The sequence below is a fragment of the Lotus japonicus genome, chromosome 1 (assembly GCF_012489685.1).
Source record: "Lotus japonicus ecotype B-129 chromosome 1, LjGifu_v1.2".
NCBI classification, from domain to species: domain Eukaryota; kingdom Viridiplantae; phylum Streptophyta; class Magnoliopsida; order Fabales; family Fabaceae; genus Lotus; species Lotus japonicus.
Genome location: NC_080041.1, coordinates 81,580,674 through 81,597,073, shown reverse-complemented (window position 1 = coordinate 81,597,073; position 16,400 = coordinate 81,580,674). Strand labels below are relative to the sequence as shown.

Sequence of the window (16,400 nt, the reverse complement as noted above, 5' to 3'; positions counted from 1 at the left end):
CATCAATCCGAAATCACATTTCCATCTCCAAAATTTCTTCAAATCATGATCTTCTTTTTCATTAACTTACCTTTCCAGCTATACAGAATCCCTCAAAATCTAATTTGCCAAGTACTCGAATTCCATGATCACCGAAGCCTGAGACCAATTGAGAAAAAAACTGGAACTTTTAGGTAAGAGTAAGTTCTTGGATAGAAAAAAACACAAAGTAGTCACAGAACCTGGAAAGCAAGGAAAAGAAGTGAAGTTCAATGACAAATCTAATTATGTTCAGCATAAAACCAAATCAGAATTTCCAACTTATCATTATTTACCCTTGATTGCAAAAGGGATTGAAGTTGAAAAACTACATAAAACACAATATTTTAGTTATTTATCATGCTTATAGGTGAGGATGAAGGCTGCCATTTTACCATGAGAGCAATTCATTATATATTGGTTCCAACAAGCGAGATAAATAGTGGCAAAATCAGTGATGAACTTGAGGAGTGAAATGATGACAGAAAACAAAAACTGACAGCCATCTTAAAAAAGAACTTGTTTGTGCTCAAGCTTAGCAAATCTTAGAATCATCTTGTGAAATAAATGTACTTAATTCAAGATTAAAGAGATTTGGCATGCTTTTGTTACAATCTACTACAACTTAATATTGATAAGCACATGTACAAAACACTGAGAGAACAACAAATAACTTCAGAATTGCAAAGCATATGGCTTGGAAGGTTCAGAAGTAGGAGCCATCTCCCATTTCCAAATGACCTTGCTCTGATCCTCCATGCTTCTCTGCCAGGGCGTAAGCTTCAAATGGAATTCAAGTCTGCAGAATAGTGAAAATAAGGGGATTTCGAAGTGCAAGGATTGAGATATGGAAATGGGATGAAGGGAAGTTCACAACATGGGTATTTATAGCCCAAGTTTTCAAAATGATAATGATTAAAAATAAATATACAATACAATACAGCTAAGATAAGTTAGCCTTCAGTAGTACAAAATCAATAGAACACAGAGATAGAGATAATTACTGGAGCTCTGAACTGACACTGACCTTTTCGTGAGTGAATCAAGCTTTGCTGATGCATTCAAACTCCACAATATCTCTTTTGCAAGAAAGGGTATGACGCATCAACAGTACACGATTGGAGATGTGGAGGTATGAGTGGTAAGATCATAAACGGAGGCAAAGATCTTCAGGCAAACATCAACCGGCGGCCAAAAGAAAACCATCATCAGATCAATCAGATAGGACACAATTGATGGGTGGGTGAAAAGTGGGTGAATACTTGAACGAAAACACGGCATCACAGCTAAGATTAAAGTGAAGAAGAAGAAAGCTTGGAAATAGAGATGAGTATAGCAGAAGATTGTGAGTTGTACTTTAGAGTTGGTAGAAAGGGGGAGAGAACACGCGATAGCAATCTAGGGTTCACGGTTGGGGATGAACAGAGGAAAAAGAAAACGACGGCGTTTGGCAACTTCAGCTGAAGAAGAAATAAAATATTGGTTAAAGTCCTAGACACGTGGCGAGCAGCGATTGGAGGTTTTGAAGGAATAGTGAAATTAAAACTTACGAATAAGAAGTAGTAGATTTATGTTACACTTAATCAGTATTTAAACACAATTAGAGGGAGCTTAAAGAGCATGGCTTAAGGTTTATGCTTTAAAGCGAGGGAATATATATAGAGCATAAATAATCATATTTATTTTAAGATTTTGTGTTTCGAAATTCATTTAGGGGTACCCTTCATTTAGTTAGCCTAGAATCATATGGGTAATATTTGAGAAATATATATTTTGACATCTTATATCCCCACAAGTCTAAAGAAATATAAGAAAAGAAGAAAGATAAATGAGTAATATAATAACAATGTAAATGTATAAGAATCTTCCCACTAAATGATGAGATCATAAGCTCAAATGAACAACATTTCCTTCCTAAGCACTTTTAATTGCTCAATCTTAATATCCTAAATACAACTCAACATTATTGAGGTTTGCAAAATTATTTTGGATTCTCAATAACACCAAAATCATCCATGAACTTATGTTTAAGGGGTGAGAGTCCTTCTAGTGTAGGGCTTTAGGTCCTTACCTTAGCGCGCAAGCCTCTTAATGGTAGATGATGACGTCTATTTTGTAGTGATTTTTTTTTTATGTTTTTCTATATAAATTGGCGCCTAATTGTAGCATTGTCTTTATCGAATTTATTGTTTTCTTGATCATTGTGCAATAGACAAGTTCCATATAAAAAAGAGGAAAAGAGAAGAAAAACATAGAAAATATAGCCAAAAGTTGAGTGTGCTAGAAGGGAGCACAACCATTATGGAAATTGACACGATTGTGGTTATTGATTTTTTGAAGGGGCATACTTGTGGTGGATTCTAGCACGACCATGGATATATTCGAAGAAGAGCACAACTATTAAATAGAAGAAGCACGATCTAGATGTTGTCACAAATAACAGTTATGGACTTATGGTGCTTAAGATCCACAGGCATGCTGAAGTTCATGGCCCACTTACTCGAGAAGCCCTAAAAAGAAATTATAAAAAGGAAGACCCGATAGCAAAAGAATGAGAGTTCGCACAAAGGGAAAAAAGAGGTCGTAAATGAAGAGGAACCCTATGAAATTAGCTTATCTTCTCCATGTTCTTAGGTTGCTAGTTATGATTAGGATTATTCTGTTACTCATACTTATGATAAGTAGATAAGCAACCTACTCGATGTTACGATGTAACAGATGATGTGAGCCACGGTTTATAGATTTATAGCATTAGTTTCTGTTTTTTTATAAGCCAAGAAATATAATGAAATGAAGTAGAAGGGGTACTTCAACCCAATACAAGTAGAGAAGTACAAGATATACAAGAGATGCCCCTTGGAGGTAAGATTTTAGAGAAAATGTTGTTATTGATTGATGTTTTCTTTCAGCACTTATTTATGTATTGCGACTTGATCAATTTTAGTATAGTCTTAGTATTTTAACTTGCCTATAACCAAGGTGTTAATTTATGGAACCGAGATAAAACAGAGTAAGGGAGAGCCACTCTTAGCTCGTCCCTCACAAGGATGTTAGGGTTTGTTTTTCTAATATTTTTAATTCACTTAAGGATGGTGGACCGTAAAATTCCCCTTAGGTAGTCTTCCTACGCTTCATACTTACTCCAATACGCCTGTTGATGTTTGTTACTAGGTAGTGTGTCTGTGGAAGACTGTCAATTATATATACACTAAACTGGTTAATAACTTGGGGGTATAATGGACAATCATAGGATTCAGCAATAAAATATAAATTGAGGGAATTTGAATCTATTATCATTGTAACCTTGAAACCTCTTTGATGTAATTCCGCAAAACCATATTGTGATTGTTTTCTTTATTTTCTTACATGCTCACCACAAATCAACTCTTCGATTTTCTTGACAATGAACATGTCTCTTAGAATTAGAATTTCATGTCTTAGTCTTTCGGGTTCAATAACTGGTTGACTTCTATATTACTTTTATGATAGATTGCACTTTGCTTTTTGCGTTTGTATTTAAACACAATACTAGGGTTGATCAATGGTGAAGGCGCAACTAAGGCACTATTCTACATTGTCCATATTTAGTTTTGGCTAGAAATTGATGTATTTTTGGAACTCAAGTGTGTTGGGTCTCACATGCAATCAAGAGTTTTGATCCTATGTTCGTGATTTGGAAAAAGAGTATTTCAATGTGTTGAGAAGTACACATTAGTAAGATATATGACTAAATATGATTTTACATAGATAGAACATTCATCACCTTTAAAATAAATTTTTGGGAGATATAACCCGAGTTCTAAGATAATATCAAAGCTTGTCTTGGACCTGTTTATTAGAACGCTCATAAATAGATCACTTGTGGATGACTTGTCATATAAACTCTACGCTCCAAATGTTCGATCTTGGGCGTGAAATGGTATGTTAAAAAGTTTCACGTTGATTAAATATCTGGCTAAATAACTTCTTATATGGTAGAAAAACTCAGCTCTAAGTTAAGTTTTGATATAGGCTATATATTAAATCTAGGGACAATATCAGTATCGGTTTTATCATGAATTTGGGCCGGGCCTATTATCAAATCGGTCATAAATCGGGTGGTCGAATCATACTTTGGACAAATAATGCATGTTGCCTATTACCCATCTCTCTAAATATTTTAAATATAATCTTATGACAATTATTCAAGGGTATATCATCTGTTCCTCTTTAGTGTGTCAACTCAATTTATGTACACAATAAATTAGTTGTTGGAACATACAAACTATAACCGAAACATGCATCATGGAGCATATAATTCATGTAAAGTTAAAGCTAGCTTAACCCTTTTCCTATCCATCGCCCCTAAAAAACACAAAAGGTGAAATAATCTGCTTTAAACTTAGGAGGCAATGGGATTAAGTATGAACAAAGTATATTGATTTTGAGCTGCTCAGCTGGACTCCCTCTAAAAGGGGAAAAAAGGAAAAGCATCAACAATTATAACTTTGTAAGTTCTAAGCTTTTTCCTTAAGGGGCGATATGAAAGAGCTTTTTCAGTTCTACCCCAGTAAAAAAGATGTGTTTCCACACAAGACAATCTTTGGCCAAAAACATACAAGTGGGAGTTCGTTATTCCAAAAGCAATATGAACATGATCATGCGAGTGTTACAAAGAGTATAAATTAGGCGATATCTAACTACGTTTCTCTCATGTTCACTCTTGAATATATATAAACACAAATAATAAGTGCCCTCGGCTCAAAGCATTGGATTTTGATACTTCCAACTTACTTTCTATTATATTTTATTGGTCAATTCTTAGTTATGTATGAAAATCTATTTTGATTATGAGTGGAAACTAGTAGAGTTATCAAACATGCATTATGCTTCTAAGATTCCTCGGCATAGAATATTTCTATCTACAACGTGTTCCTATAGCTAAATTCATCGTCTAACACTCTTGCACCATATTGATCATACATGAAAAAACGGATCAACCAATTCAATTCTCTCCCTCTTTCTATTTCTTTTTAATTCTAAAATAGTGACTACAAGAAGGAAGATAAAAGGATTCAAAAATAAAAGGAATCTAAAATATTAAGTATACATGAGAAATTTTCCTTCTATGAAAAATGATAGAGATGTTGTTTATCATATGGGAATTAGAGGCCATTAGATACGTCTAAATTTTACTTCACACAAAGTGGATAACCACAGCATAGAAGTATCAAGTCAATTTAACCCCAACCAGGAAAACAGAAAAGAAAGTGTTTGTATAAACTCAAGTTCACCCAAATTAAAATGGGATAGAAAGAAAAAGAGGAGATAAGTGATAAATGTGATAAAAATAGAGGGAAAAAATGTATATAGTGTATGTACTATTAAGGGGGTTAGGTAATATGAATAAAATAGAGAGAAGAGAGAGATATAATAATAATAATAAGTGATGTGATAGGGAAAGATGAAAAATGAGAAGAAAAAAATATATGGAAATGAAATGGAAGAAAAAATGGATGTGGGTTTGTTGAAACCTGAGAGGTTAGATCATCTGGATTGAAAAGGAAAAAGCTTACTTGAAGCATTCATGCATTGGGCTTTAGTAAAATAACGGAAAAATAAAGAAAATAGAAACATAGTTCCCACTTTGAAAGAAAAATGCTTCAATAAAGAGAAGGAAGCTAAAGTTTTAAGTATACATGGGACATTTTCCTTCTATCATGAACGAAAGAATGATAAAGATGTTTATCATAGGGGATTAGGAGGCAAAAGAAAAAAAGAGTGTGTGGCTAAAGATTGAACAAGTAAAACCTTTTTTTTTTTGAAATCTAGAAGCAGTCAAGCATTGGCCTTTCTCTTAAGAAGTAAGAAAAAGAGAAACTAGAGAAAATAGAAACATGCTTCCAACTTTGGTATTCTTTTAATTTTTTCCCAATCAGTAGGTGTTTAAAAGCAGTAAAATGCAACTGCAAAGATCATTTTCCAACACTTCCACGCTAAGAAATCCGAAACTAGAATGCAAAACAACATTAGATCACCTCACTTCCACGCCTGAATTTTGAACAAGACACTCCTAAACCATTTCACTAAACAAGCATGCGATGTTAAACGTTCCGAACTCTCTCAAATGGTGACCCAGGTGGACCAATGAGACCAAGGCCTCGCAGAACTCTTATCCTCCGGGCACTCAACTCTTGGGACATTCCTGCAGAAGATGGTTCCTGAGCATAGCTAGTAAGTAATATCCCAAGACAACAATGGAACTAATCAACACATGAAATAAAAATGGTTGGATCCCACATAAGTACTTACATGACTTTGCCTACCCAGATCATCATCATTTTGCTTTTGGCGCTTGTTTGTAGGACTTCGCCTCGGTGTTCCTGTTGAGAGAAAATGATGAGAGAAACTGTTTGTTAGGAAACTTATGCGTTTTGGAATTTATGCATTGATTAACAATAAATTAGAAAGTAATCATCACCAACACTAACTAATATCCAGCATAATAATCAGTAGTAATTGACTAACCTAATCTGCTCACCGTAAATAAAGATGAATATACATAATAAATGTCAATATTTTATGGATCACCCACCCTGAAGTACTAAGCCCTCAACTTGATACATATAAAACCAGCCAAACAGTAGCAGATGTGGCCAAACATAATCAAACAGACCTAAAACTCAGCAGCAATGTATGAATAAGATCACAAAGGTATAATGAAAATAGCAAAGTGAACCCATGTCCAAAATGCTGTAGTTCCACTGTGAGGATAAGCCATAGAGATACACAGGCTTGGAGTAGTAGAACTGAGGCAATGTGGTGGGTTAAAGGATAAGGGCTGATGACCATCTTTGTCAAAGATGATGAAAAGCTGGGACACATGCATGGTAGTCAAAAGCCAATTTTAATCCCAAAATCCTACAATCATGCAATTAGTGAGGTGACCAGTGGACTGGCTAGGGCGCCACGTCCCTAGGCTGGCGCCATAGCCCCATGGAGAGGGCCTTTAGGCTGATAAGCTAATGTAAGGCCCATCTTATAATAACTTAGGGTTAGGGTTTAGCCCCACTATAAAAGGCTAGACCCTCAATTCAATAAGACAGGTTCTCACTTTTACACATTACGACTGCACAAAACCCTAGATCTAGAATCCCTAGGTCCTTGCAAGAACAAAAAAGGAGGAGAATTTAACGAGAGAACTTACTGGAGATAATGATTGGAGTGGTGGTGGAGTTTTCTTGGGTCGCGGTGGCGTTTGGTGCTGAGTGGGGAATGGTCCCTTGGGGGTTGTTCTTTGCAGTGGAGTTTCTGGTGGTAGGACCTTGTTTCTCGCGGGTGGAAGCCATGACAAGGAGGGGAGGATGTTAGAAGGTTCACCGGAGAAGAAGAGGGGTTCTGGTGCAGAGAATTGGAAAAGTGAAAAGTTTGTTTGGAACTCCTTTTCCCTACTTATAGGGGCAAAGGATATGGGTTGAGGCGACGCGCCTCCTCAACGCGCCGTTTGATTGGCCCCCAGGGGTCAGTGGCATTAATGGTGAATCAATGCAAATCATGCTGATTAAGGTTCCCGAGACAAGGCTAATCAACGTCAATCTTAACGTTTGGGACTCTCGAGACGCGACTGTTGAGGTGTATTTTCAAACATTGTGACCTGTGGGTTTGAGGCGCGTCTGGTGGTGATTTAGGAGTAGTTCCAGCTATAGGTAGGCGCGTAGGCGAAACAGAATCCTAAGGCAATCATGATGTTTATGGTGAACACTGCACGCAACAACTGTTATACACGCGGATGACGTTGATTGTGACTTAACACAAGGGTAGCTGGGTGTGTGGGAATTCGAGCAAGCTAAATGAAGACCATTGTTATGGCTCCTGGCGAGTCCGAATAAAGACGCACTTCGTCTTCATGCTTAAGACTCGGCTTCTTGCGGGCATGTGGACTAGCTAGGGCGTCACGTCCAAAGGCTGGCACCACAACTTCAAGGACATGCTTGGCAAGTCAGAATAAAAACGCACTTCATCCTCATGCTTCAGACTCGGCGTCTTGCGGACATGTGGACTGACTAGGACGCCATGCCCCTAGGCTGGCGCCATAACCCCTTGGATGAGTTCCTTTAGGCTGTTAGGCGGGTCCTCCTCGAGGACGCAGGGTGAGACGCTATTATTTAGGCCAGATATGATGTGTGACCCATTAAGCTAATGTAAGGCCCATCTCATAATAACTTAGGGTTAGGGTATAGCCCGACTATAAAAGGCTAGACCCTCCATTCAATAAGACAATTCTCTCTTTTACACAATACGGCTGCACAAAACCCAAGATCCTTGCGTGAACAACCAGTGATTTAAATCGAATGAAAATCCTAATCTGGTCAAATCCCACTGAAATCGCGATTTTATTCACAAAACCGTAGCAAAATCCCAATGAACGAGTTGGAAGGAACCTGAATATCAATTGGATTTTTTTACTTGTTTCCTTATTAATCCTTTTTGTTAGAAGAGGAAGTCACCAAAAGAGGGAAGAAAGGAACAAATGGAAAGGTAAGAATGTATGTATGCACTATGTGCCACAATCAACCATGAAGGGAAGATTGGTGCGCATTGTTGAAGAGAAGCCACAAGTGGTAGAACACTTAGAATTCTCAAGAGATTTCCTAAAAAGAAAACAAGGTAGAGAGAAACTAAGCTCTCACAATTCTCACAATATGTGAATTTCCTCAAATGACTAAAAGTGAAGCAAAATACAAAGGACTCACAATAGACTGTATATCATCTTCCTTGTGATACATTGGCAAGTTCTCTAAAGACGTCCACGAGTTCTATATACTCCACAGTTCTCTAAGGCACATTTGTTAGATTAGTCACCTAGATTCTATAATTAGAACATAATTATTTACTATTTAGTGCCTATACAACAAATATATGGAATCCTAAGCGAATTAACTACAAATGGTAATGTGACTCAATATAATTAATTTGGAAATATAGTATAAAATTATTCATGTATCCCAATAGCTTAAATTGTGAGGATAGCTGGTTCATGACATAGTGTAAAGAAAACTTATACGAAGTTTTAATGAAAAGTTTATTCAGACGATTGAATTTACTAGCAAAAGCTGAATTACAACGTGTTGCGGGGTGAGACAAGCTCCCCGAAGGCAGCGATTTGATAGTGACCAAAAGCGTCCAGAATCACCCCGGGAAAGCCAACGCAACCGCCGGATCCGTTGGCGATGTGTGGGGTAGAAAATTACCCGCCAAAGGCTCCCCCGAAATAAGTTCGAGCATTTATAACTGAGCACAATCTTGGGAAACCGCAAATGGCCATTGGGATCCGAGCACATTAAGCCCAAAGTGGGTAAATACTTTGTGAAATCCAAAGTCTCACTTTTGTGAGTCTAAGCCTTGATCGAATTAAATCAAGCACCAACCTCAGTTTTTCACACGTGAAGTCGTGAAACATAATTCAGTAAAAAAGAAAGTGTGACATAAAAGCGCATTGAAATGCCCATGGCGATATGATAAGGATAACAAATTATCACGAGTATATGCTAAACGAAATAAGGAGAACATGACATACATTTAAAAAAAAACAAGCGAAGTTTAAGTCATTACAAAGTACACCTCAAGAGGCGGGAAAAGTCATTCAAACTTAACAAAATTACAAAACGATTTAGATCACGCAGAGCTAGTTTTAAACTTGTGAACAATTGCCATCTTCATTCTCTTCTATGCCTAGTTGCCATCGCCTTGAGGGTTTTGGTCGCCATTACTTTCTTCTTCTTCATCCTCGCTGCTTTCAGATTCTTCATATGGAGTCACTTGGTGAGGAGGCGGTTGAGCACGAGGTGAGGGCGGATCATCAGGGCCCTCAAGGCCATCGGCGATGACTTTTTTCCACAATCCCATGGGGCCTAAGTTAAGGCCGGGTGCTAAGAAGCGAACCTGATCCTGAGCAAGGCGAAAGCCCACTTCTCGTTGTTTGGCTCCAGCCAGAGTCAGATCCTTCCCGAGCGCCGCGACATTAACTACTTGTTGCTCCAAGTCAGCAATGGTTTTCGCCTTAGTTTCAAGTTCTTGATTTTTGGCGGCTATCATCTCCTCATGTTGGGCGAGGAGATCGTCTCTAGCCGCCAAGTCAATCTTCACTTGGTCAATCTCCCTTCCCATCATGTTCAATTGTTGCTCATGAAGAATTTTTTGTTCTTCCAAGGCTTTCTCCAGCGCCTTGATTTTCTCATTGGCTTGGCCGATTACACTTTGGTAGCTTTCAGCCTCGTCATCACGGCTCTTTGCATGGGCAATGGCCTCTTGCTCTTTGGCGATGGCGACTTCATAGCGGGTGAAGGAATGGGCGAACAAGTTCCCGGCGTGTAGCAGAGCCATTAGAGCCTCTTTTCCCATGGTAGGCATTTCCTTTTCCATGGCCAAGGCTTCCATCTTGTCAAGTTTGAAATGTCGTAGAATAAAGGCGAAGGGATCAAAGGAGTCACTCAAAGCGATGTTGTGGGTGTCATTATCTTCTTCATCACCGCCGGTTTGGGGAGACTTGCCTTTATCCAGAGGATGAGGATGGTTGTTTGGTGTTTGCTGGCCGGGAGCGGGGGAACCATGTGGTCTTGGAGTTTGAAGTTGTATAAGTTGGCCTCCATGCGAGGCGCCAGGCTGGTCGATGGCGGCTTCAGCACTGGACACCCCGGGGGACTTCATCGTTTCAGAGATTTTTGGTTGGTGGTTGGAGGAGGAAGTTTTGTGAGAAGATTTGGACTTCTTCGAGGATGCCTCGCCGTCGGCGGAGGATTCGTGGTGGCGTTTCTTTTGTTTCTTTTCCGGCTCATTGAGAAAAACAAGGGGAAATTTAGCAGCTCTTTCGGCGGCAAGGGCGGCTTGAAGTTCTTCCGCGGTAAAATCAATGTCGGCTGAAAGACAAAACAAGTAATTAACATATGACGGGTAAAAGATAAAAATGAAATGCAAATATGAATGCAAGGGGCGGTCAGTTTTCTGCCCAAGTATTTGGGGGTCGCCAAATACTTGGCGGCGTTTACAACCATAGAGCTCTCAAGGACTTTGATTTTGGAGAAGAAGCAGATGATTTTCTTATCCTCGTATGTTAAAGAGTCATCGGATATGTCCATGATTCCCACCGGCTTTTCCGTCCAGTAAAGAGGGAACCGGATGGTCCCATCACTACGTGTGAAAAGCTCGGGGTATTCATGGTGAGATCTTAAAGTATCTCCTGGCGAAGGAATTTTTGGCGTTGCTTTTGAAGTATCTCCGGGCTTTCATCGACACCCGTCCTAGGGACAGCAAGGACTTCCGGTCCACGTCATAAAAGTAGCAAAAATGAAGCGGCGAAGGAGCTACTCGGATAGCGTCGCATAAAATTTCAAAGCAACGCATGAACGCCTAGGCGTTCAGATGCAACTGGATTGGGGCGACGTTGTTATAACTCATGATCTCACAGTAGAAGGGCGAGAAGGGAAATTTTATTCCTAGGTGAGTAAAAATGAAATCATATACAAAAAATAAATGGACGGACGGATCGTTACACATCTGGCGACACCAAGGGTGATCGTCTACATTACAGCCTACGGCGCGCAGCTTCTGGTTATAACACTCCTCGTAACAAAACTCTTACTTTTTCAAAGAATTCCTTTACGGGGGACGAAGAAGTGTAAATGGAGGGTAGGTTGATCGCTTTTGAAAGCATGGCGGGTTGGACCGGTATTGGAAGGGAATCATGGGTTTTTAGTCGGAAGGCTTGTATTTGGGGTGGCAAGAGGGGTTGTGTGATCTTGCCACCGGAGGTAGTGGTAGGATTCTGCTTCGGTGACTTAGACGCCGCGCCGGAAGCCTTATTTTCACTATTTGCAGCCATATTAAACAAGTTTTTGAAAGAGAAAAACTACGAAAGAGAAGGAACAAATTGCAAGATCAAAACACAAAGAGCGGAGGAAGAAGGGACTCACCGCAGGGAATGGCTTTTTGGGCTGAAGTAAGGGAAAGACTAGGACGCAAGGAGGATCGGAGAAGAGAAAGTAAGAGAGATGAGTGCAAATGCTTGGAAGTCGAAAGTGCGAATTGAGGCCAGAGAAGAGGTTTTATAGTAGAAGATGAACTTTGGTATGGGGCGCGTGGAGTGGACGCGTGCAATGACAGACTTAAGAGGGGGAATTCGAGGCAACACCTAATGATGATTTTCTCGGGAAGGTGCGAAATATTAAAGGCAATGATGGAGGGAGATGTGACGTTTGATTTAAAAGGTGGGACGTTTCGGGTAAGGTGCTTCGAGTGTGGCGAATGAGCGCATGGTTTAGTCGAAAAAGGATGGGAACAACTGGCGTGTCAGTTTGACAGTTGTTACGCATGCTGTTACGACAAGCCGGAAATAGGGACAATTAGAATTTTCACCAACCTGAACTGCTACGTTTTGGCGGAATGTCAGGAAGTAGGTAGCGCGGATTATGCAGGGGCTAAGTTGGTGTAATCAGAATCGGCTAGCGTGTGGAAATACCCTGGGCGGAAAAGCTATTGTGACTTCAAAACTTGGGAATAGTCCCTGCGCGTAGGTTGAGTCTGCCAGCCGAGGGACGTTGTACCAGGTGGCCAGTGGCAACGGGCGATTGTCGGGGGAATGGCTAGGATAATGTTAAGATAAGAAAGGCATCTCAAAGACACACAGCGCACTCATGCTTCGAGCTCGGTGTCTTGTTGACTTATTGACTAGGCGAGAGGCGTTCACCCAGTGGGCGACTGATTAGAAACTGAGCAGAATTGACGATCAAAGGAATTTTAAAGACACACTGCGCCCTCATGCTTTGAGCTCGGTGTCTTGTGGACTTGTGGATTGGGCGAGCCTTCTATACTCTAGGAGGACTCGCCCTTAGGTAGTAAGCCCTTGGGAGAATGGGGCTCGCTTATGGCGAGTGGACAGACTTGGGAAGTTAGCGAACCTTCCCTTAGGATCAGTCGTCGGGGGCGAGGGTCGCACGTAAGGGAGTTGGGCCTAGTATAATACGGCCCAACAGGTCCATTAGAGTTAAAACTAGGACCTTATGTAACTTCTATAAAAGGGGGCTTGGCACTCAATTTAAGAGAGTTTTGCTCATATATCCAAAGGATTAGCCTATTACCATCCCTAAGCTCTGCTAGGGTTACGCGTTCCACACGGTGCAAAACCAACGCCGCACATACCACCTATTAATTAACTTAACAGAGAAAGGGGTGCGCTACAAAACTAGAGATGTAGAATCACATCTTACGCCATATGTACTGAGGAGATCATCACTCGGGAGACATGGTAACAAGCCCGGTAACCAGTTTCCTCCAATGTGGTCAACCTACCCAGAGAAAAGGCATTATACCCCTTTCTTGAGTGTTCATTACCAGAACAAAATGGTAATGTGACTCAATATAATTTGGAAATATAGTATAAAATTATTCATGTATCTTCACCCAACAACTTAAATTGTGGGGATAGTTGGTTCATGACATAGTGTCAAAGCCTTTATAATTAGGTGGTTTAGATTTCGATCAGTGTGACCCTTGTTAATCTAAAAAAAATGAATTTCAGTACAAAGTTGGTGGGTTTGTGCACTGTCCACACAAGAGGCAAATTGGGCCTCGGATGAAGCTTGCAGATTATGACCATGTGTCTTCGTCATCCAACAGCTTAAGCTTTTGGAATAATTAGTTCATGATATATAAAGAAAAAGAAGTAAATTCAATCTTTCACATTTAGTAATCTAGTTCTAACTTGGAAACATGATGAGAATCTAAAAGACTAAAAGCAGCCAAGAGAAAAAAAGATACAAATGGTTATGTAAAAACCCATTTCCATTTTCTACTAAAGTTAAGGGTTTGCTTCCTTGGCTGAGTCCTAAGACTAGGCATGTTGCATCATATTCATGTTTCATAAAGATGTGTGATGCATTATGGATAACCAAAGCGTTCTACAGAATATGTTCATTAACTTGGCTATCCAACTTTTCTTAATCGAGTTGATTTGCTTAATATTTTATCCTTTTTTGTTTCTTTTCCTCTATGATTTGAGTAGACAAACTATAAGATAGATTACCAATAACAACAATTGGAAAAGGGATGCCATCAAAACCTTGATTTGTTTACACTAGTAATTTACAAGAAAATGGGCTAACCTTTAGTCTTCGATGATGACCCCTCTGCTCTAGAGGACTTTGTGCTAGGAAGATCCTTCACCCATAAAAGAAATGGCAGCAGACAAAGTTAACTAGATGTGCTGAACACAACATACTGCCTAAAAGAAGTATTAAAGCAGAACACCAAGCTCATAGCCTCATTATTAGCAACCCAAATAAAGAAGGCATATTACCTTTTCAAGAGATTGCAGAAGTATCTGTTGGTGGGAACCATTATTAAGCTTGAGTATCTGAAAGCTCAGATATATAAGCACAGATAAAACCATGTCAAGGTCATTAGATTTTAAAAGAGACAGAGCTTTGAGCACACATCAAATCATAACCAAATATCAACTTACCTCCTCAAACTCTGAACGGGATTTAGCAGGATCCGCATACAAGCTGCAGAAGGAAACAAGACATGTTATTGCAAATTAATGTGCAAATCGTAGAAAACATAATTAGGAAAAAGTACTGACTATGTATAGCTTCCATACAGCCGAACAAGGACTTCCCTTGCTGACCGTTTGCTAGGTTTAACACTCTCAGAAACACTATTATCATCAACAACCTGCAAAGCAAACAATTATTTTAAAGAAGGAAAATTAAGCATCAACTAGCTAACATTAAAGGGGCTATCTTGCATTCCAATGACGGTCACATAAACCTGTAAATTCACACACCTGTCCAGGCCACCACGAGCTACCGTGGAGCTTGACATATATTACATCTCCCAATGCCACTTGAACTTCCCCTCCTCCTTCAGAAATCTGATTTTTCCCACTCTTCTTCATACCGCTGGAAGTGCCCCTAGTTGTCATACTTCGCATTCACACCCAAGAAAACACAAAGGTCCCAATTTGTTGGTTTTCCCTGCACACCAATGGAGCAAGCATACAAATACAATAAATTTTTGCTCTAAAACAGAATCAATTGCTCCCTCGGCTTCACTTGAGAAATCAAGAAGGCTAACATAAACAAACACATCATAGCATGCAATCCATCACAATCACATTAATCTATTTCAATGTTGTTCTTCTCTAACCACAACATAGAGAATAACGGCTCGAACAATGGTTTTAAATCAAAGTCCGCGACCGTGATCTTGGCCACACCATCTAGGTTTTGGAGGTTTCCGAAACCACAACCCGACCGTGATCTCGGCCGTGTCAGCCAAGTTTATTCACAATTTTCCACAACACGATCAAAATCAAGGTCCGCGACCGTGATTTTGGCCGCAACAACAAGGTTTTGGAGGTCGCAGCGCGGTCGTGACCGCGTCAGCCAAGTTTATTCACAATTTTCCGTAATACGAAGGACCGCAACACAACCGTGACGGAACCCTACAATCACCGCAACAGCAATTTAAAACCTATGCTCAAACCTACTGCTTGTTACCTGGGAGAAACCCTATAGGTTATGCCGTTGTTCTCTAAACACAGCCCTTTCTCACCCTTCAATTGGCATGCAAGATGCTAAGACACGAAATACGATGACCAAAGAACTATAAAATGGTATTAAAAAATTCCAGTTTTTCTTTTACAAAACTAAATGTTGAATGTAAAGGGAAGCGTTCCAAGTGTCTGCTTTCACCATTGACAAGCATAAGAAAATAATAATAATAATAATAATAATAATAATGATAATAACAAAATAAATAATGAATATTAAGAAGTTTGTGTCTGTGTGTGTGTGGCAGAAAAGTTGCAGCAAACACTTACAAAACGCGCGAAGAAGGAAGAGAGTCTTGGAGGGAAGTAGCGAGAACAAAGCGCAGCAGCTTCACCTTGTTGGAGAATCCCAGCACAGTGATGGTGACCCTTCAAATCAAAGTTCTAACAACAAACGAATTGTGATTAAAAGTTTAAAAATTCAAAAGTGTCTATATCCTCTATTGGAATTTACTGTTGCGGAGGTGCAAATGTGCCTGCTCGTTCAAGCCCGACACGCATATTAGCGGGCCGGGCTGAATGGGCCCATAAAATATTAATCGGTTGATATGTTGGAGTATAATATAAATATAGTATTATGTCTGATAAAATAATATTTCATAAAATTTCTAAACTGCCAGTGTTTGATTATACACTCTATCTCATTTAAATTAATTAATATAATCTTATATTTGTTGTAGTATTATAAAAATCAAATATGGAGATGGTTATAGCGGTGGTGGTAATGTCAATGCGATAATGGTTGTGGGGATAGTGGTCATGGTAGTACCGGTGACAACGGTTGGTGGTGGCGGCG

General features: G+C 39.6%; 1 protein-coding gene across 3 annotated transcripts; it reads right to left on the bottom strand.

The window, feature by feature from the left end:
- Positions 1-5,895: 5,895 nt before the first annotated feature.
- Positions 5,896-16,076, bottom strand: LOC130720164 (uncharacterized). Of its 3 annotated transcripts, none has more exons than XM_057570789.1 (8): positions 15,875-16,032; positions 14,837-15,026; positions 14,633-14,724; positions 14,513-14,555; positions 14,348-14,404; positions 14,154-14,208; positions 6,310-6,380; positions 5,896-6,218 (listed from the first exon to the last, which is right to left on the bottom strand). In XM_057570789.1, exons 2-8 carry the CDS (start codon positions 14,981-14,983, stop codon positions 6,102-6,104), a joined length of 582 nt encoding a protein of 193 aa, XP_057426772.1. In that variant the 5' UTR covers positions 14,984-15,026; positions 15,875-16,032; the 3' UTR covers positions 5,896-6,101. The 3 variants fall into 3 exon arrangements, with proteins under 3 accessions (XP_057426772.1, XP_057426781.1, XP_057426765.1); XM_057570798.1 differs by having other exon boundaries at positions 5,896-6,202; XM_057570782.1 differs by lacking the exons at positions 5,896-6,218; positions 6,310-6,380 and adding an exon at positions 9,471-10,913 and having other exon boundaries at positions 15,875-16,076.
- Positions 16,077-16,400: the final 324 nt, after the last annotated feature.